This window comes from Myxine glutinosa, chromosome 5, assembly GCF_964187855.1.
Source record: "Myxine glutinosa chromosome 5, kmMyxGlut1.1, whole genome shotgun sequence".
NCBI classification, from domain to species: Eukaryota; Metazoa; Chordata; class Myxini; order Myxiniformes; family Myxinidae; genus Myxine; species Myxine glutinosa.
In genome coordinates this window covers 142,965,883-142,993,713 of record NC_136265.1, presented here as the reverse complement: position 1 = coordinate 142,993,713, position 27,831 = coordinate 142,965,883, and the positions used below count along the sequence as shown (strand labels likewise).

General features: G+C 38.0%; 1 protein-coding gene across 2 annotated transcripts in view; it reads left to right on the top strand.

Annotated features, from left to right (window-relative positions):
- Positions 1–27,831, top strand: part of SLC38A12 (solute carrier family 38 member 12) — a 244,239-nt gene that overhangs the window by 145,055 nt on the left and 71,353 nt on the right. For both annotated transcript variants that reach the window (XM_078778807.1, XM_078778808.1), the window contains exons 8-9: positions 19,428–19,527; positions 20,888–20,984. In XM_078778807.1, coding sequence (XP_078634933.1) covers positions 19,428–19,527; positions 20,888–20,984 — 197 coding nt within the window. The remainder of the gene's footprint in view (positions 1–19,427; positions 19,528–20,887; positions 20,985–27,831) is intronic.

Sequence of the window (27,831 nt, the reverse complement as noted above, 5' to 3'; positions counted from 1 at the left end):
AAGTAGATGGGAGGGTTGTCCAGTCGGTCCTTTCGGAGAGACATTGTAAGAGTGTGAGATTTGTCAGGATTGAAAGACATGTTCCACTTGTTTGACCAGTCTGTGATTTTGTCCAGGTCTGCAGAGAGTGAGGAGGCTGCAGACTGCCGATCTGAGGGATGAGGAATGGAGCGGCAGATAGTGGAGTCATCAGCAAAGAGATAGAGAGGATTTTCCAGAGAGTCGGAGAGGTCATTGATAAAGACCAGAAATAGCACAGGGCCCAGAAAGCCAGAAAATAGCACCTTTGAGCTTTTCAACACGTTTTATGTATATAACTTTACTTAAAGTAAAGCGTCTATGTATTAGCCAGAAAGTTTAGATACTCTAGTTCATCAATTTCAATTTCACTATCTGAGTCATCAATAAAGCTACTCTCATAACTATCATTTGAACACAAACTATTAGTATCATAACTATCTTCAGATCCTAGACTCTCAGTATAATAACTCTCAGAGTATTGACTGTTAATATCACTCATTTACATACCATTAAACTTCCATCAATATCTATATATTTTCTTTCATTAGAACTAATAACCACAATATTTTTTACATTAAATGTTATTTTCAAATAATCTCTAATAATCAGAGTACGGAATGATAGTTCACCACTAATATTCATATTATTAATTTCACCCACATCTTTGGGTCTATTAAAGAATATACAAATGTTTCCTCTAGAATCGTTGATGGTTTTATCATTCATTTTCAAAGCTTCTTTATCAATGATCTTTTCAAGCTTTGAGTAAATTGTTAGTAGTAGTGGAGAAACTTTTGTCAAATTTACTTTAATAGAGTTATTAATTAACATAGCTTGTCCTGTAAATTTAATAAAAGGACACATGTTATTCTCCATTATGGGTTTAATCCAAAAATTTCCATATTTATCTTTGTTCAATTTAACATCTTTGACATATTTTTCTATATCTTCCACCGAAGTAGAGATTGATTGAAATTTGTCTTTTGTGTTTTGAAACATTGTATTTATTAGCTAATAAATTTGCGTTTAGTTTAAGTAAAGTTATATACATAAAACGAGTTGAAAAGCTCAAAGGTGTTTTACTTTAAGCACAGTTTCATCTTTAAAAAAGCCTCTAAAAAAAGGCACTTTGTTTTAAGTATAATTTTACTATATAAATATGATAAATTCTGAAGGATATTTAGAATTTCCAGACTCTCCATATGATAAATTAGAGAATTGTCCGGCTTGTGGTAGAGTGGGGCTTAATACAGAATCAGAAGCATATAAACAATGTATTTTCTGTGATTATCTTCTAATTAATGATAATAAAAAATATAGAAAAATATATAACTCTTTTAAATTAGAACCAAAAATGAATTACTTTACAAGATTAATAAGAGAGATGAATGTTAAGTATTATGGGGATAATACACCATTTCTTACAAGGGAAGAGACTATTTGTATTGAGGAAATGTATAAGGGTTTAATGATATTTATTATTCAAAATAATTTTAATGGAAATGTTAATACAAGATACTATATAAACAAAATAATGGATTATTTTGAAATTAAACCTGAACTCAGGATAAAATATAGAGTTTCTCAAAAAACTCAAAAAAAGTTAGATGACTTGTTTTCCAAATATATAAATGAATGATTTTTTACCTGTTTGGGAAAATAAGATAAAATTTAATAACCATAAAAATCTTCCAAATTCATTGAGATGTCTAATAGTCGGTTCAAGCGGATGTGGAAAAACCTGTTTACTTTTAAAGATGCTCCTTAGTCCTAATTTTTTAGATTATGATAATTTAATAATTTTTACAAAGTCAAGTTTTCAACCTGAGTATCAACTACTCTCACAGGGTTTTAATGCGGGTCTTAAAAAGGAAGACATTATCGGTTTATTTAAACTTCAAAACAAACTAAATGATTATAATATTGATGATATAATACAATTATTTTGTGATACACAGAAATCAAAATCAAAACTAAAACCCATAACTTGTATTCTCAGTGATAATACGGATGATATACCTTCACCTCAAGATTTAGATAAATCAAAAAAGAACCTCGTTATCTTTGATGATTGTGTTAATGAGAGAAACCAAACAGTAATGGATAGCTACTATACAAGAGGGAGACATTCTTCTTGTAATTGTATTTATCTTAGTCAGTCATATTTTCAACTCCCTCGGCGCTCAATAAGAAACAATGCTAATACTTTTATTTTATTTAAGTTAAATTCAATAGATACAAATAATTTTTGGAGAGATAATTGTTCTACATTACGTAGTAAGAAGGAATTTGAAAATAATATGAAACACACGATCGGAAAATATAAATATATTGTTGTGAAACAAGATGAGATACTAAATGATATTTTTCAATAAATAAATACAGAAAATGAATACCGAAGAAAGAGTAAGAAAGTTTAAAGAACATCAAGAGTTGCTTTCAAAAGTTGTAAAGCAACAGGAAGACATAAAGAAGAAAAGGAGACAGAAACTAACTGGTGAAGAAGCCTTTGAAAGAAAACAAGAGAAATTTTTTAAACCACTTTTAAAAACTCAACAAACGATTTCACCTACAGTTCCCATGGTAGAATTTACTCCAAAAAAATTTCAAATGCTCAAAGATTTTAGTCAAATGACAGAGCAAGAACTTGGAGAATTAGAATATGATGATGAAGGATTATTTCGGCATCTTGAGAAGGTAAATAAACTTTCCAATTATATTGTAGAAGCTCTTCAAAACAATGAATATTTGAAGGGTTCAAAAACCAGAGCAGGTCTCATTCCAACAGAAGAACCAGCACAGTTCCATCTTGTGAAAGAAAAGTTATTGATATTTAATGATAAATTGGTGTTCTTAAGTTCTGACCAACCAAATGTTGAATTAACCCCAAGATTAATGTTTCTTCTAACAAAAGATGGACATTCTAATTCACCTTATTTTGATGAACCGCTTGAAATGGAAAGAGAGGAAGATAGAGAGTATATTGAGTTGCTAAACACACTTGATTATGGAGTTTCTGTTGCTGGTAAAAGTAAGAAGAATGAGAAGGAGAAACATATTATTGATGCTTTAAGTAAGCTTGGTTCGGGTGTTAGTTTTCTTCCAAATGACCCATCACAATTAGTTAATAGGTTATTATTGTTGTTAGGTAGTAAGAAGGCTGGAAACAACAATTGTTTTAATGAAGCATCCGCCATTTTAGATCAGTTGATGAATATGAAAATAATTAATAAATGTCAATACAAAGATATTTTATTAGATATTAAATAAGATGAGAAGCACAATTCTTAGTTTTAATTTCACAACGAGTGATTACACAGCTTCATTCCCTTACCCACTACAACTTGACCCCAAAAAAGAATATGAGGCTTCTTTGTTGTCAATGGAGACTTATAATACCTTGTTTAATATCACAGAGAAAAACAACAAGTTTAGTTATAATCCAGGAAGTGGATATAAAACTATAACCGTTTCACCCGGTGCTTACGAGATTTCTCAAATATCTTCAGAAGTCTCTCGCCTTATGAAAGAAAAAGGTGATGAACCAAAAAATATTGTAATAGATATTCAAAAACACACTTCAAAATCAACTATTAAACTTAAAAATAATTATAAAGTTGATTTCACCATTGAAAAATCGTTTAGAGAGCTATTGGGTTTCTCTTCAAAAAAGGTTGAAACTAACGGAACGTTTTACAGTGATAATGTCATTCAAATATCCTCCGGTATAAATTCAGTATTAATTCATTGTGATTTGATTGATGGTGCTTATAACGATGGAATAAGAACAAATACAATATTTTCATTCAGCGCATACTCAACCCCGATTGGTTATAAATTTAATATGGAACCAAAAAATCTTGTCTATTTACCTGTGTCAGGAAAAACCATATACAGAGTAAATTTTAGGATAACCGACCAAGATAATCGTATGATATCCTTTAATGATGAAATTATATCCATCAGAATTCACCTACGTGAAGTTTTTCAATAAATAAATAATGGTTATTGTGAGAAAACACGAGTTGGGAAAATATAAAATAATTACAGGGGATGGGATGTTCCTTTCACCATACTATAAGGGTGAAGGTATGTTTCTTGGGAGAGGATACTATAAACCAAAGAGACAACGGGGTGTGGGACATCAATTTAGAAATAAAGGAGATGGGGTAATTGATACTCTAATGGGTATTGGTTCAACCATCCTTAAACATAAAGACCTAATTGGTTCAACTGCTTCTGCCGTGGGCTCAGTTGCGGGTGCTATAAAGAGTATAAAAGATGCTCAAAAGGAGTCTCATAAATTACAAGCAATCAAAGAAATTAAAAAAGGTAAAACTCAACTATCTTCACAAGAACGACAAAAAATCATTAAAATACTTGGGTCAGGGTTTCAACAATTTTAATGCTATATAAATACAAGTATGGAAGCGATTGATAGTATCTATGATTTGGATGATACGATTATCATTTCAAACTCCACTAAAAAGGAAGACTATTTTAAGGTAAATGCTATAACAGGAACAGACTGGAATTCAAACGGAACAAAAAGTTTTGAAATAAATAATCAACAAACTTACTTGAATATAGCTGATAGTTTCTTGCTGTGTAAATTTAAATTCACTAAGGCTGCGAATAATACTAATGCTACACTCGTAAATGATTTCTTCTGGAAAATGTTTGACAGTGTCCGCCTGTATATTGGAACACAAGAGGTTGAAGCGGTTGATTATGTCTCTGCTACATCTGAAATGATGAAATTTACACTATATTCGTTTAGTGATAGAATGGGTAAGGGAGCTGTTGAAGGTTTTATTCCTGATATGTCAACAGGAACAAACGCAGACCCTGGTTATAGTCAAAGGAAGTCAATGTATAATGATGACGCAAAAGCAGAGAATAGTTTTACGGTAGCAGTACCTCTGAAAGGTATATTTGGATTTTGTGATTATGATAAAGTTTTGTATGGGCTTAAAATTAGATTTCAACTACAAAGGAATGATAATGTAAATAGGTTGCTTTTTGGGGTTGAAAATGCTTTTGGCGACAATAATAAATTTGTTATTAATGATTTGTGTTGGTATATTAGTGAATATACTCCTAATCTTAAAACGGAAGAGATGTTAAATAGAAGACTTAACTCAAAGAAACCGCTAAATGTATCATACCTTAAAAGAAGATGTCAACACGTTAAACTGGAACACACTACCTACACTTGGAATTTGGGTGTTCTTGAAGGAAAGCCACGATACCTATGGCTCATTTTTAAGAAACCAGATGGAGAGGACGGTACTAATAAGAATAATGCCCTGAGTGATAATGCTAAGGTGAAACAACTTCGGGTTTCTCTTGATGGGACATTTTATCCGCGAGATAGATTGGAAATTGATTGGGAAAAAAATGATTATGCGGAAGCCTACAAGTCTTACCAAAAGGTGTGTGAAAGCAACGGTAATAATGAACCTATTTTGGATATGGTTGCGTTTCAAAAACTTTATACAATCTACACAATTGACCTGAGTTCTCAAAAGGAAACTATAAAGTCTAATAGAGTGGATACTTCTCTATACATTGAAAGAGGAGAGAATGAAGAAGTTGATGCTTATTGTTTGCTTTTGGAGGAAACAGAATTACAGATTAATACAGATAATGGTGTTATGATTAATATCACATAGGTTTTTTCTCATAAATAAATGGTAGGGGTATATGTTAATCAAATCAATCTTGATAAATTAACATCTTGTATTCAAAATCAAAAGCCTTGTATTATTAATGTTAATACATTTCAAAGAAAAGGAGCTGTAAGAATTGATGTTTTACTCACAAGAGAGCAGGTGAAAACACTAAATGATGTTGGATCACTTAAAATTAAAATGACAAAACCTATGTTAAAGAAATATTCAATAGACGAGTCAAGAGGAGGATTTCTCCCATTTCTAATTCCTTTATTTGCTGGTTTAAGTGCGGCGGGAGCATTGACTGGTGGTATTTCAGCAGCGATAAAAACTGCTAACGAAAGGAAGGCACAACTAAAAGCTCAAAAAGAATTGGAAAGACATAACAAGGAGTTGGAGAAACAAATTAGTGGAAGTGGTGTAATTGTAGATTTTGCTCAAAAACTTGAAAGTCTACCTGATAAAGCTAGATTGTTAGTTGGAGATATGCTTTCCTCTATCGCTCAAGCGGGTGTTAAACTAACTAAACGGGGTAATGGATTGTATCTTTCTCATAAATAAATGGATAAATGGTTTAAACAATTTGGAAAGAATACAACGTCAAATATAGAACTCGCTAAGTATTGTAAAACACTAAAAATTGATAATGTGGTTATTTGTATGAGAGATGAATTAATACATATAAATAAGAATACAAAGAATATTATTATGAATTTAGACACACAGAATGGTTCTCATTGGGTTTGTATTCATAATAGTCAGGATAAATATTATTTTGAGAGTTATGGTATGCCACCACCTGTTGAAGTAATACAATTCTTACAGAATGGTGTTTATCAAACATTTCAAGTTCAAGAAATTAATTCTAAATGTTGTGGTCAATTATGTTTATATGTATTATTTAAACTCAACAATAATGAAAATTTTTATGATATCATTTTTAATCTAATATAAATGACTTATGTTGGAAAAGATGGTTCTATCTTTGGAAAATCCTCTCAGGATATTGATTTATCAAATTATTATACAAAGGCACAGGCTGAACGACAAAAATATAGTGTAAGTAAAAATATTAATATGAAGAATACTTATAAATTAATCAATTATCCAAACCCTACAGATGCGAATGACTTAATTAGATTAAGTGATTTATCACAATATATATTTTTAAAGAAAACAGCACGTTTTGTTAAACAAGTAAAATTTACAACCACAACACCTGGTTATACTGACCATACACCTTTCCTCATTGAATTTAACTACCTGCTTACAATTGAATTTTATAAAGAAGGACATTTAGTTAATATGCGAATTAATAAATGGGGGTATGATATGCCTGATTTAGGGTATAATTGGTCTTTTTCAATAAACATAGAAGACCTACATGATTTAAATCAGTCTCGTAAAGAAGAATATTATCCACTTGGTGAAGATAAGGATTTATGTGGAAGTACAATTAGCAAACAACAAATACGTGATTTTAAGAAAAGAAAAATATATGATAGTATAGCGATGGTTCGCATGACAAAGAAGGAAGGTAATGAGATAAGGATAGAAAGCCGAGGAATACAAACCGATTTGGTAGTGGGAAGATGGGGTGGTATTACCTGTCATAATATTAATCTCACATATATTTCTGATACATAAATGGCAGGAAGAAGACTACAAGAGAATTATAATTTTTGTATTCAAGGATACCTACAAGAAAAGGGTGCTCGGTATTACATACCTTATGATTTGGAGCATATACATGGGAATTTTGTCATTAAAAACTGGCCTTATACTGATATTGTTAAACCCACAAATAGAGACTTGTTTAAAATATTAAATAAAAATGAACTTCTCAAAGTTATGAAATATAAAACTCTTTTAGAAATCGTCAACAAATCTTATTGGTATCCTATTATGAGAAAAATAATTATAGATACAAGAATATCTCAAAATCCAGATGAGTATATGTATAATATTCTTTGGGGTTCAAACTCAAGGGTAGCAAGGGATGAGGAAGGAGTTGAAGAAGAGAAGGAGGAAGGAGTTGAAGAAGAGAAGGAGGAAAGAGAGAAGGAGGAGAAGGGGGAAAGGGAGAAGGAGGAGAGGGAGGAAAAGGAGAAGGAGGAGAAGGATGAAAGGGAGAAAAAGGAGAAGGAGGAGAGGGAGGAAAGGGAGAAAAAGGAGGAGGAGGAGAGGGAGGAAAAATATAAAAATATGACCATTCCTGAGATTAATGAAAGATTGAAGGTATTACGACAAATAAATAAATCTCAACGCACTGAAGAGGAAAATAAAGAATTAATGACTCTTCCGAACTTATTGGTTTTTAAATTTGCTATAATGAATTCAGAGCGCAGATATACAACATATAGTTGATGATGTTGGTGTTATTGACTTTAGTTAGTTTTATTTGTAAATAAATGGAGGAGAGAGTGAAGTCATTTCTAAGGATTCTTTATGTTTTAAAAATCAAGATAGAAATGTATATGTTGAAAACCAAAAAGGTTTTGGCACTATGTAGAACTTTTTCTCATAAATAAATATGAGTTATTGTCTCAAATGTAAAAAGAAAACTAAATCTAAAAATATCTCTTATGTTAAAGCTAAAAATAATAGAGTTTATCAAAAAGGAATATGTCAAGTGTGTGGTTCTAAAAAGTGTCAATTCATCTCTCCTAAAAGTGGAGGAGACATACAAAAGTTTTTGTCAGGTAGCAAATTTACAACAACTGGAATTCCAGGGGAATTACACCTTCCAGGGTATTCTTTCTGTGGCCCAGGAACAAACTTGGATAAAAGATTAGATGAGGCTGACAATCCTAAACCTTGGTCTAAACCTACAAATAGGGTTGATGAAGTGTGTATGAAGCATGATATTGCTTATGGGAAAACCACTACATTGACTGAAAAACATAAAGCCGACAGAGAAATGTTGTATAATTTGTCTTTGATACAAAATCCAACGTTGAGAGAGAAAGTTGATAGGTTTATTGTGAGAAATTTGATAAATGCTAAATTGAAACTTGGCCTTGGTTATTCACCCTCAAAAAACTATTAGGCTCTCATGATGTCATCAAGACTGAGGAGCTTTTGGCTGATGAATTACATAAACCTATAATCACAAAGTTTAAAAGAAGGAAAGTTTATTCTAAATACACCGACCACATATGGTCCGCTGATTTAATCGAACTAAAAAATGATAAGGGATACAAGTATGCTTTAACCGTTATTGATTTGAGGAGTAGATTTGCTTGGGTTGTTCCTTTGAAAAACAAGAGAGGTTATACTCTGAAGTTAGCCTTCCAACAGATATTTAATAAAAGTAAAAGAAAACCAAAGAAACTGTGGACCGATGAGGGAACAGAGTTCTATAACAAAATATTTATGAAATTTCTTAAGGGGGAGGGTATTAAATTATACAGCACCTTTAATGAAGGAAAAGCAGTTGTTATTGAGCGTTTTAATCGTACTTTAAAAGAGAAATTATATAAAAAATTCACACAACTCGGTTCCCAAAAATGGGTGTATTTTATTCAGGATATTGTAGATAATTACAATAATACAGTTCATTCATCAACAAAATCAAAACCATCAGAAACATTTACAAAATTAGAATATGAAAAGGAGATTAATTTGAGAAAGCCCAAGTTCAAAGTTGGTGATATTGTAAGAATATACAGATGGAAAAGTCATTTTGAGAAAGGTTATACAAAGAGATGGACTAATGAATTATTCAAAATCGTTGATGTAATGGATACTATGCCTTGGACTTACAAATTATATGATATGAATTGGGAAGAAATCTTGGGTTCATTTTACTCACAAGAATTACAAAAAACAAAACTGATAATTCATTAAACAACAACCATCCATACTTTCATCCACCCAGATTAGCTAATTTAATTAGTAGTAATAAAAAAAAAAAAAAAAAAAAAAAAAAAATCATAAGCCACACCCACACAGACCCCACCCACAAACCCCACCCACACAGACCCCACCCACACAGACCACACCCACACAGACCACACCCACACAGACCACACCCACACAGACCCCGCCCACACATAAGAAAGCATTGGGGGCTTTTGATGATAAGAGGTTTATTTTAGAAAATGGAATTGATCGTCTCCCTTATGGTTATATAAGTATATAAGATATATATATATATAAGTGATAAGTTAAAAAGGGGGGTTAGGGATTTTAACGGGCTACCGCCACCTTTTTTACTATTATATAAATGATAGAACCAAGTATCAACCAGACTAAAGAGTGGAGGTGTAATCAACCTTGGTATATAAATGGAAAACATAACGAATGTGAAAAATATCAGATTCAAGAGGTTGAGAGAATCACTGGTCAGAAGGTTCTCAAGACGGATAAACGTATTCATTTGTTAAGTGGGGTAATGGAGGGTGGGAAGAAAAATATATTAGAGTGGAGTGAGAACTTTAATGGTTATCAATCGGATAATAAATATTATAATTTTAAAATGGTATGTGGGAGAGGAGGAGGTCAAACAAGAACCCTCCGTGAAACATACCACTTTATACTTTCACAACAAAAGGTTAAGGAACCTGTATACTTTATAAATATACTTGATGGGGATGAGTTCTATAGGAGAATGGAACTCTTAAAAAAGTTAGAAAGAGATAATATATTTATAGGCTCATTAGCAGAGTGGTCTAAGGAACTACATTAAGGGGGTAGTGGGGGGAATAGGGTAAAATTTACATGGAAGTGAGAATGATCATAGGTTCATAAGGCTAGAAGGATTATAGGTTCATAAAGGAAGAAAATCATAGGTTCATAAGGCGAGAAGGATTATAGGTTCATAAGGTGAGAAGGATTATAGGTTCATAAGGCGAGAAGGATTATAGGTTCATAAGGCGAGAAGGATTATAGGTTCATAAGGCGAGAAGGATTATAGGTTCATAGAGGGAGAAATAGAGGTGTTTATGATTTTTTTAAAAAACAGGGGGGTAAATGACATTAGATAGGGATTTCCCATGTTAAACGGAGGTGTCCCAGAAGCAACATTTATCATCTACTCACGGTTCCCGAAAAAGGCCAACCCCCGCTTTGCGGGGAAAAATGGCCTCTAAAGGTGGTTATGTTTTATATATATTGCTTTTATCGCTTCCTCAATTTCCTTCTCAGTTATCTTCTCTGCCGGTTCTAAAACTGGGTTACTCTCTATATTGCCATCCCATTCATTCTCTGTATTCAACAGCATTTCCATATATCTTTTCCATCTTCCTTTAATTCCATCTGGGTCCACGACGATTTGTCCCACTTCATCCTTCAAGCAACTCACCCCCATCACATCACACCTCTCTTTCGCTATCTGCTTTGCAATTCTGAATATCGCTCTCTGACCCTCTTCCGAATCCAAGTGTTCTCCGAACATTTTCCTACATGCCTCCTGCGCCTTTGCTACCTCTTTCTTTGCAGCCTTCTTGGCTGCCTTATAACTTTCATGCTCTGCTTTTTCTGCCCCCATACCCTTCACCTTCTGCCACTCCTTGAACTTCTTCCTCTTCTCGTCAATCCTCTTTCCAACTTCATCATCCCACCACCATGTTTCCGAGTGCCTCGGTGGTCCTTTTGTCCATCCACACACCTCACCAACGGCTCCCAACAGACTATCTTTCATTGACATCCAACAACTTTCAAGTGTTACGGATTCGGCACTTCCGTGGTTGTGGTTTTCATCCACTTGAAACATTTCTGGTTATGTATTATTATTATTATCATTATTATTATTATTATTATTATTATTATGAATTATTATTATTATTGGGGTTTAAGGGAAATGGTTATTGTGGTTAAAAGGTTAAAAGCGCTCATGGACAAAACGAGACAGGAAACAGGATCGAGCACCGGAAGACGAGGATAGAGAGGAAGAAGAAGACGTGAGGAAAAGAAAAAAGGCGTGTCTTGAAGCTCCATACCGAGTGTGGTCGAGCTAACGTCGCGAGTGAACTTTGAGTCCTTGAAAGGAATTTCCTGTGATCGGGGTTATCGCAGTAGGATTGAGAAACCTGCTTAGTCAGGTATAGGCATTGAGGTTCCGGAGAACCCTTGCCTAGAGGCGTCGGCTCGAGTAAGAGCTGTCCGCCATTTTGCATCGCGCGCTGCGTTCACCGAAAAAGGTTTTGTAAAGCGTCAACTTTTCTCACCCTCCAGTCGTCTGCCGGGGATGTGTGTGCGCGAAAGCGGCGTTTGAAGAATACGTTGCAGTTCGCTGATTGAACTGCGAACGTGCACGTCTGGATCGCGTCTTTGGGATTTCCCGGTCCGCCGCCAGTGTGCTGTTGGTTTGGACCACGTGACGGTCCACGCCTTGCCTACACCTCCTTCCTCGCCTCATCGCCTCTTCGCCGGGGTCCCCGTTGAGTTATAGAGTTATAGAGACATTGAGGAGTGTTCTGTTTCGTTCACTGGGAACGCCGTGAGTGAGATTACCTTCGAGGATGGTACCATCTTAAGAGATATTGAGGGCACTGTGATTGCTATTGGTTGTACCTTTATTATTGTGTGTGATGATTTAATACAACATCTGGTCCTTTATAATCCTTGGTGTGGTTTCACTGTTGATTACGGACACCGAATCATATATTTTTCTGTCGTGGCTCCTCTCGGGGTTCGGAGGTATACCGAGACCAGGAGGTCGGGGAGGAACACGTAACACAAGCTCAACCACATCATCCTCTACCCTACTCAGCCTCTCTTTTAATGCCTCCTTTACTGTCACCTCTTTCAACCTCCACACCTTCATTCTTGGTTGGTACTTCACCCGCCGAGCTCTCCTCGCACCTTTCACCCTTACGTCGCAGACAACCAAGTGGTGCTGTGAAACAGCCTCCTCCCCCGGGATCACCTTTGTGTCCCGGAGGTGCCCCCTATCTCGCCTACGCACCATCAGGTAGTCAACCGTTGTCGTCGACCCACCTGACTTGTATGTAACAAGCTTATTATCCTCTTTCTGGAACTGAGTATTACAAATCAACAAATCAGCTCCATCAGCAAAGCTCCAAAATCCTTTCACCTTCTCCATTTCTCACACCATATCCGTAACCCCCATGAACTCCCTCAAAACCATCCATACTCCTTCCCACATGTCCATTTAGGTCTCCTCCTACCATAACAACTTCCTCATATTTCACGTTTTCATCAGCTTCTCTATCGCACACCAGAACTTGTCCTTCTCTTCATCGCTCCGACCAACCTGCGGCGCATATCCCGAGATGACGTTCACCAAGAGCTTTCCAATCATCATTTTCACCATCGTCAACCTATCACTCAGTCTAGTCACACTCACCACACTGTCGACAAACTCCTCAGAAAACAGGACACCAACACCATTCACCCCCTCCGGGCACCCTTGCCACACAAACTTGTATTTCTGTCCCTGCCTACCCTTCACCATTCTCACACCACTTCCCTTCCATCTCATCTCTTGCACACAACATATGTCCACTCTTCTTCTGACCAATACTTCCACCACTTCTCCTGATCTCCCCGTCATTGTCCCTACATTCCATGTCACAAACCTCAGAAACCGATCTCCACTTCGGGCTGTACCCTGCCCATATGTAGTTGTAATTGTCATGGTTCTCTTTTTGAGGCAATGTTTTTATGGCCGGATGCCCTTCCTGACGCCAATCCTCTTAGTCGCCTCCTACGACATGCAGGGATACGGTGTACCTATTCTAAACCAGGGTACACACCGGAAACAAAAACATCATAAATGCAGATTATTATTCATTATTTAATTTTAATTTTGTTGTTCTTCTTCTTCATATGCATATCCCATTTGTATGAGGTCAGTGCCTCATAGATCATCTATTGTGGGCCCAAGTTTTTCATGGACCGGATGGCCTGATCTAACTTCAGACTGGAGCTGATTTGGGCAGGCATTTGTAATTGGTTCAGGGTGTCAATGCCAACTCGTCTGTTCTTTGTCGAAAGACACCGCATTTCCTTCAGTGTCTGCAAGCTTATGCTCGCAGATGGGTGTCCAGATTAACGTTTCTGCAAGAGGCACCACACAATGACGCAACACCATGCCTGTGAAGTGCTGGTCTGATATTTTATAATCTGGTCAGGATTCCAACCCAGACGAAACAGTTCAAAGGTTAGTGCTCTATCTTCATAACAAACTCAATGGCACAATTATTAGAGTGTCCGCTACGAGCCTGGGAGGTCGGATTCGAATCCCGGCCGAGTCAATACCAAAGACTTTAAAAATGGTACATGATGCTTCCTGGCTTGGTGCCAAGCATTTAATATGGATAAAGGACAGACAAACAATCTTAGGTTGGACAGGCTTGATGGGCCCAATGACCTCTTCCTGTATTAAAGTTCCTTTCAAGGGACAGACCTCATGATAGTCAATCTACCGAGTCTTTATTCTGAAGTGCTACATTTAAGAGAATCACCTGGACATACAATATTGGATAATCGGCTTCAGCACACGCCTCATTGTAACAATGTGTGAATAAGGCACGGACCTGCCAGAGTTTTTGTATACTGAATCGAGGCTCGTGAAAGAGCTAACATTTACTTCACAAACAAATCAACCAGACAAACAAAATATATAAAAAGAGGGAGCGGAAGACAAGATGGGGAGAGAAGGGGAAGCACACAAACACAACATTTGAGAGCAGGGAGATGTGTGGGAGGGAGAGGGCTTGGGGGGAGGAGGCGTGGGAAGGGGGGGTGGGGGGGGGGGGGGGGGAGGAAATTAGTATTTGGAAGTTAGTATTTGCTTTCGACTGTACAGCAATTGAGCCAACATCACAGATAAGTCGATAATATTTGTGACTTCACAAGAGACAATATAGTTGATGCACTTTTGTTTCAGTGGTCACAGGAATTTGTCTACTGAGGTACATCTAACAAATCAATGGTACATTTCTTATTGTTGCTGTGCAGCAGTGTGAAAAATTGTGACTTTACAATCAAGTTGATTGTTCAGTTTTTTTCACTTTATTTTAAAATCCTGTCTGTTGCATAATATTAATACCCACCATCCATCAGGCTTATTGGACATCCAAAGCGAGGACCTGTCTGACCTCCAAGGGAACACGACGGTGTTCGCTCGGATAGACTAATCGCTCTGAAATCTGTCACTAGAGTGCATCAGAAGAGCAGCGCATATATAACGATTCACCATGGCCAAATACTTTGGGCAAATAATTAAATATATTGTAAATATAATAAATAATAAATTGAATGAAATAAATAATAATGAAATATATAATAAATAAATAATATTGTTGCTTATAAGAATTTGAAGGCGTTGAACGAAGGCATGACATTTCACATAATCACCCCACTCTGCCTGTTACATCAACATGCCCAGTACGGTTTGCTCGGTCATTTGTTATTTGAATGGAATTGTGGAGTAGAACTGTTACTGCCAGAGAGGCAGTTTAAAAGTTTCCCGTTGGTGTTCGTCCAATATTTAATTATAAACGTCGACATCAAACTGTGCAAACCGATGTGAAATAGATATTTTTTTCTCTATAAGACGCTCACATGCTTTGTCATCGCAGGTTTAAGGGCTTTCCTTATGAAGTGAGTGCACAGTCAATAAATGAATGCATTCGTTCAGTAACTTGCGCTGACCGTGTACCGAAACTTTTAATCAACATTGCTCCCGAGAAGGCTGCCGTTAATGCCGCATCTTCTAAGGTGGGCGCTTCACGCAATTGCCTTGTGAACCCTGGGTCACGGTCGTATTCAGGCACCAAATTGCATCACCTTTCACTCCTGCATTTACCATCTTAATAAGACGTGACTATTAAAAAAACAAAACAATTAAATTAGACGCAATGACTTCTTCCTTGGCACCATTTTAATATTCATCCCAAATTGCTCTGAAAGCATTCATTTTTAGAGTCTAAGCCCAAGTTTCCCTGATATATATATATATATATATATTTATTGTGTATATACAGCGCCTTCAGGAAGTATTCACACCCCTTGACTTTTTCACATTTTGCTGTTACAGCCTGAATTTAAAAAATAAATTTTTGTCACTGATCTACACATCTGATCTACACAATACCTCATAATGCCAAAGTGGATTTTTTTTGGGGAATTTTTTTACAAAATAAGTAAAAATGAAATGCTAAAATATCTAATTTACATAAGTATTCAACCTCCTGAGACAATACTTTGGAGAAGCGCCTTTTGCAGCGATTACAGCTTCGAGTCTTCTTGGGTATGTCTGTGTCAGCTTTGCCCATCTGGATTTGGAGAGTTTATCCCATACTTCCCTGCAGATGTGCTCAAGCTTTGTCAACTTGGATGGGGAGCGTCAGTGAACAATGATATTCAAGTCTTTCCGTAAATTCACAAGGGGATTCAAGTCGACTTTTGCTGGGCCACTCACGTACATTCACGTTCTTGTTCTGAAGTCATTTGCATGTTGCTTTGGTTGAATGCCTGGTGTCATTCTCATGTTGGAACGCAAATCTTCGCTGCAGTCTAAAGTCTTTTGCACTCTGAAACAGGTTCTCCTCAATAATTTACCTGTATTTGGCTCCATTCATTGTTCCCCTATTTCCTTAGAAGTCGCCCAGCCCCTACCGCTGAAAAGCATCGACGTAGCATGATGCTGCCGCCACCACCATACTTCATGGTAGGGATGGTGTAAGATGTGTGATGAGCTGTGCTTGGTTTCCGCCAGATTAAGTGCTTTGCATTCAGGCCAAAGAGTTCATTTTTCATCTCATCAGACCACAGAACCTTTTGCCTCATGTTCTCAGTCTTTCACGTACCTTTTTGCAAACTCCAGGCGTGCTATCATGCCATTTTCTCAGGAGTGGCTTCCATCTGGCCACTCTCCCATAAAGCCTAGATTTGTGAAGTGCTGCAGATACTGTTGTCCTTCCGGCAAGTTCTCCCATCTCAGCTAAGGAACTCTGTAGTTCTGTCAGTGTTCATTGGGTTCTGGATCACCGCCTTGACCAAGGTCCTTCTTGCCTGGTTGCTCAGTTTGGTCAGACAGCCTGCTCTAGGAAAAGTCTGGGTATTTCCATATTCCTTCCATTTCCTAATGATGGAGGTCATTTTTACTCTTGGAGACTTTCAACACTAGAAATTGTTTTATATCCTTCTCCAGATCAATGCCTCCTCATAATTCTATCTCGGAGTTCTACGTACAGTTCCTTGGACTTCATAGTAGAGTTTCTGCTTTGACATGCACTGTTAACTGTGGGACCTTATATAGAAAGGTGTGTTTCTTTCTAAACCATGTCAAATCTATTGAATTGGCCACAGGTGTACTCCAATCAAGTTGTAGAGACATCTCAAGGATTATCAATGGAAATTGGATGCACTTGAGCTCAATTTGGAGTGTCATAGCAAAGGGGCTGAACACCTATTGACTCAAGACATTTCAGCTTTTCATTTTTAATTATTTTATCAGCTCTTTAGTCTCTTACAGTCTTTTTTTTAATTTTTGGATTCAACACGGACACATAAAACATACAATAAAGGGAGCGGGAGAGTGAGAGGGTGGGTGACAGAGAGAAAAACAAACAAGCACAACAACAGTAGAGAACAGGGATGTCGGTAGATCTGTGGAAGGGAGAGGACTGGGGGAGGAGGAGGGGTACACGGTATAAAGCAAATCAACACCACTAGGAATTTGAGGAATGAAGTCTGAGATTGAAAGAGGTGGATTTGGGGTGTTTTAACGGGGGTATGCTGTTTTTGATGGTGGTGAACAGCTGTTTTAAAGACCTGGAAGAAGGAGAGAGATTGAAGAGCATGTGGGAGTTTGTTCCAGAGGTGGGAAAAAGAGGAATGAAAGAGTCAAGGTGAAGAGAGAGTCTTGATTTTGGTAATTTCATCAGAAGAGGGATGCTGGCAGATCTTGTGTGTCCTGAAGGAATATTTGGGGGACAGAGCACAGACAGAGCTGGGGGAGCTAGGCTGGTGAGGAGTCGGTAGAAGACAGAAAGCCCACCAACTTGCCTGCGGTGAGAGAGTGAAAGGCCCTCAGAATCAGCTTCATCGCGGGAGATTCCAATGATTCTGAAAGCTTTGGTTTCAAAAGCTTGAAGCCGAGCTAGGTGTTTGGCAGGAGCACCAGCCCAGAGGGGAGAGGAGTATTCCATTGAGCTGTGGATGAAAGCTTTCTAAGTGGTGAGGAGCCGAGAAGTGCCCAGAAAGGACTTCGCACGACGGAGGATGCCCAGTCGGCGACTGGCTTTGGAGGTCAGCTTGGAAATGTGGTTTTTCCAGGAAAGATTATGGAAGATGGTGAGACCCAAAAGCTTGAGTCACAGAATTTCTTCGAGAGGATTGTTGAGAAAGTAGATGGGAGGGTTTTCCAGACGGTCTTTTCGGAGAGACAAAGTGAGAGAGTGAGATTTGTCAGGATTTCCTTACTTTCCCATTGTCTACTCACCCCCTCTTGCATTGATCTTTCTTTGTCTCCCTCCTTGCTTTGCTGTTCACTGCCTCTTTTATTGCCAGTTCATGCCTCCCTTTTTGGTGTGCTGATCTTTTACGCACTGTTGTTTAACTCTTCTGTGAGCTTCAATCACTTGCGTATTAAAACAAGACCGAAAGTCTAACAGCTGCGTAGCCGAGCTTGTTTGATAATTTAAAGAGGATAGTATGACCAGGGTGGGGCTACCAGCAAGCAAATAATGTAAGCATAATTTTTTTTGAAGTACTATAGGTCTCTAAGCTGTCTGTCACCATGGAAGTGAAGAGATTGCATTGAGCCACTGATTTGTTCTATATGTTTCGAGTCAACAATGAACCAACCATACACCGCTTCAATCCAAGTAATTTTGCAGTCACGACAAAGGGATTGCAGTGTTCCGATTATGTTTTCGATATTATTATTAACGTTATTATTATGAAAAAATACGACTATATAAAGAAAACTGCGCTAATTTGTCCGAAGCGGCCTGAAGGTGAGGCATGAAGGCATGAAGCCTAAGGCCTATACATACCGCGTCGTTGGAAGACCCATAACACCTATGCTTTCTATATTTGATGGTCATTTTAACAATGGGTTTGTTTGTGTTTCACACTGAATGAAAAACGTAAAGGTAGAGCATGGTGATTGGCATATATGACAGGTTCGATGATAGGTTCGGCCTGAACAGCATATAAATCAAAATGGTGGTGTGTGGAGTCAGCCATCATATGCCGTAATGACATCACAGATGTAATCACATCACATCGCCCCTGTCATGTGACCAGATCCTCAGCTCTGATTGGTGTACGTTTGTGAGGGACATACAGACAGACAGACAAACAATGTTCTAGACAGCTTTGCCCTACGGGCTATGCCGTAGAAAATGTAAATGCATGGAATTTGGACTGACGTAATCTGTAGGGAATGCATGGCAGGCAGATCCTCTCTTCCCTGAAGTTCATTTGTGAACCAGCTCTGTTTTTGTCACTTATTTTATCTACGATCCATTACTAACTTCATAATCCTTATGATGCTTATTACACCCTGTGTTACTGCGCCTTCTGTTACATTTGAACCCAGAACCTCGAGGTTGCTAGTTGGTATTCTTACTGCATGGTCTTACTGTGCGTTCATTAGAAAGGCCAATGAACAAATGTATATTTTGATCCTTAGCATATAGCCACCTTGATCTATCAACCGGGTACATCACTGTGCCCATCACAGCATAACCTAGACTTATCTTGCATTTGCATTTGGCAAAAGCTAATTGTCATGATGTTGCTTGACAGTGGGAGTCCATATGTTTTACATCTGCATCGTCGTCTATCTCTATGGGGATCTGGCGATCTACGCAGCTGCCGTTCCGCGTTCGCTGGCTTTTGTTGCTTGGTAAGTAAGGGCAGCTGAGGGCACATGGGCAAATTATAATTACTGTGCTTCAGTGGCTGTGCAGTTAGGTGGGTGGGTATTGCTGTGCTAATGGGTCAAAACTGATTGATTGCATTGTGTCATGGAATTGTTGATTCGTAGCAAATAGTCATGAATAAAAAAATTAAAAAAAATTATATTAGAGGCTTGCTATTGGACGCTCATATGTTGATGGAGCTTGATGACTCAAGGAAGCTTTAGACTAAATGCTATATAATGAAGCAAAGTGGTCAACATTTTGCTTGACCTGCAGAGCTAAAGGCCTACTGTAGTTCAGGATTAAGTTGTGGGATTTTACATTTCCAGAAATGACTGAAATTGGACAAGATGTCTTGATAATCATCCCCTCTGCTTGACATGAGAAAGGGGTTTTGGGAAGTGGGGGGCTGGGGCAAGGGAGATGTCTCATCATTACCACATGGTAGTCATGACGACTTGGTGACTTTTCCAGACAACAATGAAATTGATTGTTCTCTATCATTGACATTGAAATGTTGCAGGTTTTATCTTTGCTTCCAATGACTGTGCTTTCTAGTTAAGGCTGGAACAAGCTTTCTGGCAAGGACGTACAAGTGTTGTGAATTTAATTTTTAGAAGTTAATTACCTCCGCCACCAAAGTGGATGGAGGTTATGTTTTCACCCTTGTCTGTCTGTTTGTTTGTCCATTTGTTTGTCTGTTTGTGAACAAAATATCTCAAAAAGTTGTGGACGGATTCGGACGAAATTTTGCAGAGAGGTAGCGTATGTGACGAGGACGAAATTATTAGATTTTGGTGAAGATCTGGATTCGGATCCGGCTACTAGAATTTTATAAGTGATTCTTCACCATTGGGAGATAGGGCCAAAAACGATACATAGCAGGATATCTCAAAACGTTGTGGACGGATTTGGACGAAACTTGGTGGAGAGATTGGGTGTCTGAAAAGGACGATTCGATTCGATTTTGGTGAAGATCTGAATATGGATTAGGATATGAGAATTATTTAATTTTTAAAATGATTCTTCAGCTTTGGGAGACCAGGACAAAAACGATACATAGCAGGATATCTCAAAAGGTTATGGATGGATTTGGATGAAACTTGTTGGACAGTTTGTGTGTGTGACAAGGAAGAATCGATTCAATTTTGGTGAAGATCCGGATCCCGCTAGTAGAATTTTAAAGTGATTTTTCACCATTGAGTGATATGGCCAACCAGGTGGAGGTATGCTCTCTACTGAGTGCCGTTCTAGTTATTTAGATATAGAGATATTTTTATGGTTCAAATATATGCCTGGATGGATATTTTGGTCAAATCCTTTGTTTTACAATTTACACCACAGTGGAAAGCTGCTGTGCAACAACATATCGACCACTCACCAGGACTCTGACCCCTGTTGGGACAGGGTGACACGAGGTCAGGCTTACCGCATCTTTCTGGTCAGTATGGTCGCTTCATCTTTCCTGATCAATATCTTTGCTGCTTTGGTATTTCCTACCTTTCTAATGCTTTGACTTGCATTGATCTTGTATATCAACTGGTTGTCTTGCCTTGCTGGACACCACAGTGACCTTCTAGCAGCCATCTTTACCTCTAGTGCACTTGTTTTGCTTCTCTTTCCTGCTAATCTGTAATAGCAATGTATACATTATGGTGCTATTTCATTTGTTGGGGTACATAGAGATCGCTTGTTCCTGAAAACGATGCCTGCTAGAAAGTTGAACCTATGGAAAATGTCATGGAAAATGACCCTATAGCAATTTGTGTATTTTCAAAAGTCAAGATATATAGAAACAAGTACAGATACATTCAAAGTACACCGCCCCCATGCCAAATAATTAAATATCCTACAGCGTGGCATTGCCGGAGGCGCCCGGCAATACCGCAGTGCAGCTCATAGAGATTGCATAGGGAGGGAGAGGTGTACAATAATTGATCGATTAATTGCATAATTAAAATCAATAAAAGATTATCATAAAATATTTTCTTAATCAATTGGCTAATAGCATAACTAAACCACCAGTGCTTCATCCGAAGATGTATGTTTTAGAAATTTAATTAAATAAGTCATTAATAAAAAAATTAAATAATTAATTGATTAATCGATAAACAATTAATCGATTAATCAATTAATCAAAAATATCCTTTATAGTCACATTACTTGGTCACTGTCATGTCCAAATATTAGCTTCCTAGCTCAAAAGGTGCCTGAGATATTGCCCAGATGAGAAAGAAAATAAATAAATGATTAATAATGAAAATAAATAAATAATAATCATTAAAAAATGAAATAATTAATCAATTCGCTAATAGAACATGTAAACCACCACCATTTCATCAGAATCTGTAACTTAAAAAAAAATAAAATAATTAAGTCATTCATCAAATAATTAAATAATTAATCAAATAAATAATTAATCAATAAATCAAAGATACCCTTTACAGCCAAATCACTTGGTCATTGTCATGTCCAAATATCAGCTCCCTAGCTCAAAAGGTGCCTGAGATATTGCCCAGAGGAGAAATAAAATTAATAAATAATTAATAATGAAAAAAAAAAAAAATCATAAAAAAATGAAATGATTAATCAATTCGCTAATAGAACACGTAAACCACCACCATTTCATCAGAATCTGTAACTTTAAAAAAAAATTTTTTGTCATTAATCGAATAATTAAATAATTGATCGATTAATTGATTCATTGATTAATCAATAATCAAAAATATATTTTACAGCCAAATCACTGTCATTGGCATGTCCAAATATCATCTTCCTAACTCAAAACGTGCCTGAGATCATGGCCAGAAGAGAAAGGAAATAAATAAGTACTTAATTAATCGCTAACAATTAATTGATTCAATTGATTCAACATCAATTAATTGATTAATCAAAAAACAAAAAATACCGTTTTTGACAAAGTACTTGCTCACTATTGTGCCGAAATTTCAGCTTCCTAGCTCAAAGGATGGCTGAGATATCGCCCAGACAACCAAGAAAGCAAGAAAACAAACAACCAGGGTGAAAACTGAGTACAGCACATCCCCGTTTTACGCCATTTCGACCTACGTCAAATCCGACTTTACGCCACTCTTCTGGAGTAAATTTCAGTTCAGCGAACGTCATTATGTGCGACTTTACGTCACTTCGTCACCTCTAAAAACTTGGTTTCCCTCAGTGCTGACCTGGAGATGGAGTTGGAGGAGGAGGATTTCGACGGTTTGATCGAGGCAGACAAGCAGCCTTTAACTAATGAGGACTTAATGGCGTTGAAGGAAGAGCGCCGCAAAGAGGATGAGCTTCCAGAACCAGAGCCAAGGAAATTCACCGTAGCCAAAATGCAGAAAGGTTTTTTCATCACCTCTCCAAGTGTCTTGCAATATTTGAGGCACAAGACCCAAACGCCGAGCGTTTCGCAAAAATGATGAATGGCACCAGCGACCTTTTTCTCCCGTATAGAACCATCTTAACTGAGAAGAAGAAGCGCCCAATTCAAGGGACTTTGGATCAGTTCCTACTTAATGTCGAGAAACGCAAGGCCTCTACTAGTTTTGATGAGTCGCCGAAGAAGCCCCGCATATAGTGTTCATTACTCTTTAAAAAATATGGCTAAAATTTGTTTTTTGTGTTCAGAAGAGACGCCAAGTTTAAGGTGAATAATATAATTTTATTAATTTTATTCTTTACAAATTCATTTATTAATTGTGTTCATTACTCATTAAAAAATACAACTAAAATGTATTTTTGTGTTCTTTAAGGTTTAGCGATAGTTATATACTTTCGCGAGTTGTTTACTCTAGTTTTACGGTGTTTGTCTTCATTGTAAGGCATTTTTAAGGCATTACGCCCGGTTTACGTCAAAAACCGAGTTACGTCACGGCTTATGGAACCAATTAATGACGTAGGCCGGGGTATTGCTGTACTCCCTTTCAGCGTGCGTCATTGCCGAGCCCCCTTCGGTGCCCGGCAATGACGTTATGCTGCGCCTGGAGATGGCATAGGAAAGGAGCGGTGAACAATATAGTTATTGTGAAACATTTTAGGAATTGAAATGTCCAAAGAAATGTGCCTTCCGAGATCATGCCCACTGCTCGGTTTACCTTGCTCCTTACCGAATGGTGTACGTAGTTGAATCATAATTCTCTTCTGTCATTTGGGCACCTATGTGGTGGGGAGTAAGCAAAGTGCTTTTAAAATTGGTCTTATTACTTGGCAAAAAAAAGATTTTTTTTTTACAAGTACAGACTCGGCATTTAATATGGAATATTTTTTTTGTGGGGGTGAACTTACTTTTAAAGATGACTTAGAACCAAAAGTTCATTGGAATTATGTTGAAATTATTCTAGATTTTCTTAATGTGACCTTTAAAAGAAACAAAAACCACATTTGACATTTCGAAGCAAATAAATTGTTCCTTGAAAGTGATGTAAACTGATATCGAACTCAATTCACGGACAGTACTGTGTTAAACTTCTGTGCGTTTTCCAGGAGTATCTCTTTATTTTGCACATTAGCCAATTTTTTTTTTCAACAAAAACAAAAGCTAAATAATGACTGGGATTACGGACAGTAAAATTACAGTTCAGTACTTCGTGTAACCCCCACGAGCATTCAGGAGAGCTCGTACACGTCGAGGCATGCTGTTCACGAGATTTGCCAAGGTTTGGACAGGAATCGCTTGCCATGCAGTGACAATAGCCTGCTGCAATTCACGCACAGAGGTAGGCTGCTGGTCCAAGTTGTCGATTTGACGCTTTAATTCTGCCCACAAGTTCTCTATCGGATTCATATCCGGGGACATGGCAGGCCACTCCATATGCTCTACACCACGGTCAGCAAGAAAGTGTTGGATCATGCGAGCACGATGAGGCCGTGCATTGTCATCTTGGAAGACACAAGTTTCCTCGAAAGGCTGCACGAGCAAATGGAAGCAATGTTTCTTCCAGAATGGCCCTGTACTTGAACTGGTTCAGGTTTCCATTCAGAACAACCAGGTCAGTTTTGCCCCCTGCATGAAAAGCAGCCCAAACGGTCACCCCACCACCTCCAGCTTGGACTCTTGGCACTATACAATCTTCGTTGTGGGCTTCATGCACTTGTCTGCGCACTCGGACGCGGCCATCTTGACGATAGACCAGAAATCTAGACTCGTCACTGAAGGTCACGTGATTCCAGTGTCCTGGCTGCCATTGACGGTGCTCTCTGGCCCACTGCAATCGGCGCTGGCTGTGTTGTCTGGTCAGGCGTGGCTTTCTCAGGGGACGCCTGGCACGATAGCCTGCTTGAACCAGTCGTTGGTTGACTAGCCTTCTGGATACAGGCACATTTGTCAGTTGCTGCCACTCAGCCCTAAGCCAATTAGCTGACTTGGTACGGCCATTGCAGACTAACCGGTGCAGCTGGCGATCATCTCTCCTTGTGGTTCTGCGTGGACGTCCTGGCCTTGGTATTGGAGTCGGGACACCCCTCTGAGCATTTCGTTTCAGGATCTTTGACACCTGACTGTGAGTGATGCCATACTCCCGAGCAATAGCACGCTGTTTCATGCCAGAATTTCGTAAAGCCACCACTCCATGACAAACAGCATTGTCAAGTTGACGGACCATCTCCAGAGGAAGCGGCAATAACTTTTGTAGACGTGCAGCAGTTGTTTTCCACTAATACAGAACGCAACAACCCTTATATACCCGATTGTGAAGCCAATCGTCAAATGTACCTGTCCTTACATTTTGTCACGCCACCTGTGATATAATCCTGTTATTGACTTCTTGCTGCGAAAGACAAATCAGTGACATGGTTCTTTCAACGAAGACATCACCGAAGGGTAAAAGAAACTCACCAGATACTGAGTTCTGATATACTGATATACTGAGTTCAGAAAGTAAACCCAAGTCAAGAAAAAAAAAAATATTCCATATTAAATGCCAAGTCTGTATGTTGATCACTCCGGTGTGTGTGTGTTTGTTTGTGTTTGTTTGTCTGTCCACTCACTTATACTTGCCTACAGGTCACAATTTTAAACCGATCTTCACGAAACTTTACCAAATGGCATAGTTCGTGGTCCCACAAAATCCTATGTATTTTTGGGGTCAAAAGGTCGAAAGGTCAACATAGGCCAAAGGTCAACCACTTTTTTCAAATTTCTAAAATCCTCAATTTTCATCCGATTCACTTGAAATTTGAATGGGATTTACATATCGAAAAACTGAATTCAACCACCAACTATTTTTGAGATCAGCATAGGCCAAAAGGTCAACGTAGGCCAAAGGTCATCCACTTTTTAAAAAATTTCTAAAATCCTAAATTTTCATCTGATTCACTTGAAATTTGAATCGGATTTACATATCAGCAAACTGAATTCACCCACCAACTATTTTTGAAATCAGCATAGGCCAAAAGGTCAACATAGGCCCAAGGTCAACCGCTTTTTTCAAATTTCTAAAAGCCTCAATTTTCATACGATTCACTTGAAATTTGAATGGGATATACACATAAGTTAACTGAATTCAACTAACAACTATTTTTGAGATCAGCATTGGCCAAAAGGTCAACATAGGCCGAAGGCCAACCGCTTTTTTCAAATTTCTAAAAGCCTCAATTTTCATCCGATTGACTTGAAATTTGAATCGGATTTTCATATCAGCCAACTGAATTCAACCACCAACTATTTTTGAGGTTAAAAGGATGCACTACTGAGTACTGAGTGCCATTCCACTTTGTTCTGTTTTGTCAAGTGTCGCTCTATGAGTGATTTTTCATTTATTTATTTATTCACTGCAAGATCGAGGCTCATTGAAAGCAAGTTTAAATTGACAGCGGGTTAGCAGGGAAAAATTGGGCACAACCTGCAAGGGAATGAACGAACGGGAAAGGATGAAAGAGAGCACTGAAATTAGCAAGTAGGATGGTTGGGTTAGGAGGGGTTCATTGGGGGGTAATAAAGACCTTTTAGTTACTGGGGTCAGGAGGGGGGATGACACAAAGGGGCTGTGCATTGCATGTCATAGCCTGACTCGCTTTGTTGTCATAAAGCGAATCAGACTATGAACCTGAATTATCCATTTCACCAAAGGAAATATTTTTAAAGATTGAAGAAGGGGAGAGGGAGGGCCAGTTATCACATATTCAGAACACGTACAGCTTGGCAGATGATGATGGAAAAGGTTGCATAACACTAACTGGAGACATAGAGACGCAGTTTGCTGGCATTTGCCTGCTATAAATTGACTGGCACACCATTATAGGCCTTGACGCCATAATTGTTTCTTTCAGCCGGGTAGTAGTGAAGGCCAACAGATTTATTATGACTAAAAGCGATGGTACAGAAAACACACTTACATTGCGATATATTTTGCAAAATTCACTAAAGACATTCAAATTCTTCCTCAAACCTATCAAAGCATCATCCAGGTCTTCATTTTAACAATGACATCATTTTCACTGTGCTGGTCATAAAATTGGTGAATTATCTTTGTTTGACACATGTTAACCTAATAGTTGGCACAGATCCTTCTCGTAGCCTTTTCCTTTAAGAAATTTGCATTCCCAACAATGCGCCTCAAGTTTGATACCTTTACAAATAATCGTAATGGTTCCTGCTGAAGTGATTATGGCAAAGCACTGATTCGAGAGTGATCTTAATAAGGTCCATTCATTTTAATTGTACTACGCATCTGAAATCGAATTCTGGTGTAGACTCGGTGCTGCCAGCAGTTTGCCATTGGGTTCCCAGTGGTAGTCAGGGCAAGAGGTTGGAGTTTATCACGGTGCTGGCGATAGCTCACCTACTCTTCATGAAGGACACTGTGAGATATTTAATGTCCACTCACTAATGCTAACAAACGAGACAACTAGCTTAACTGATGGACAGAACACACATCGATGAATCCCTCTGCCTGCGAAACACCAGGATGACAGTTTATAGCTGGGCCAAGATTCAAACCAAGGTGTCACGGCTCAGGTTGGTGTGCGTACCTCGAGGCTATCATCATCCTTCCAACCTGTACTCGACATACCCACTGACTATTCAGTGCCTTGTGCTTTAGAAAATGATACAAGAAGACACCTTGGTTAGATGACTAGTTACAAGTCCTGACAACTCGTGGTTAACCAATTGTAATGAGAAAATCATCATCAAAAAAGGGTTAATTCAACTCCTTTCGTAATCCCATGTGAAAACTAGCTCCTTGGGACAATGGGCATGGATAACAAAAATAAACATGTGTAAAAAAACAAGAATGACCGCACTGTGATCACAACCTGCAAAAAAATCCAGCAAAGGGGTGATT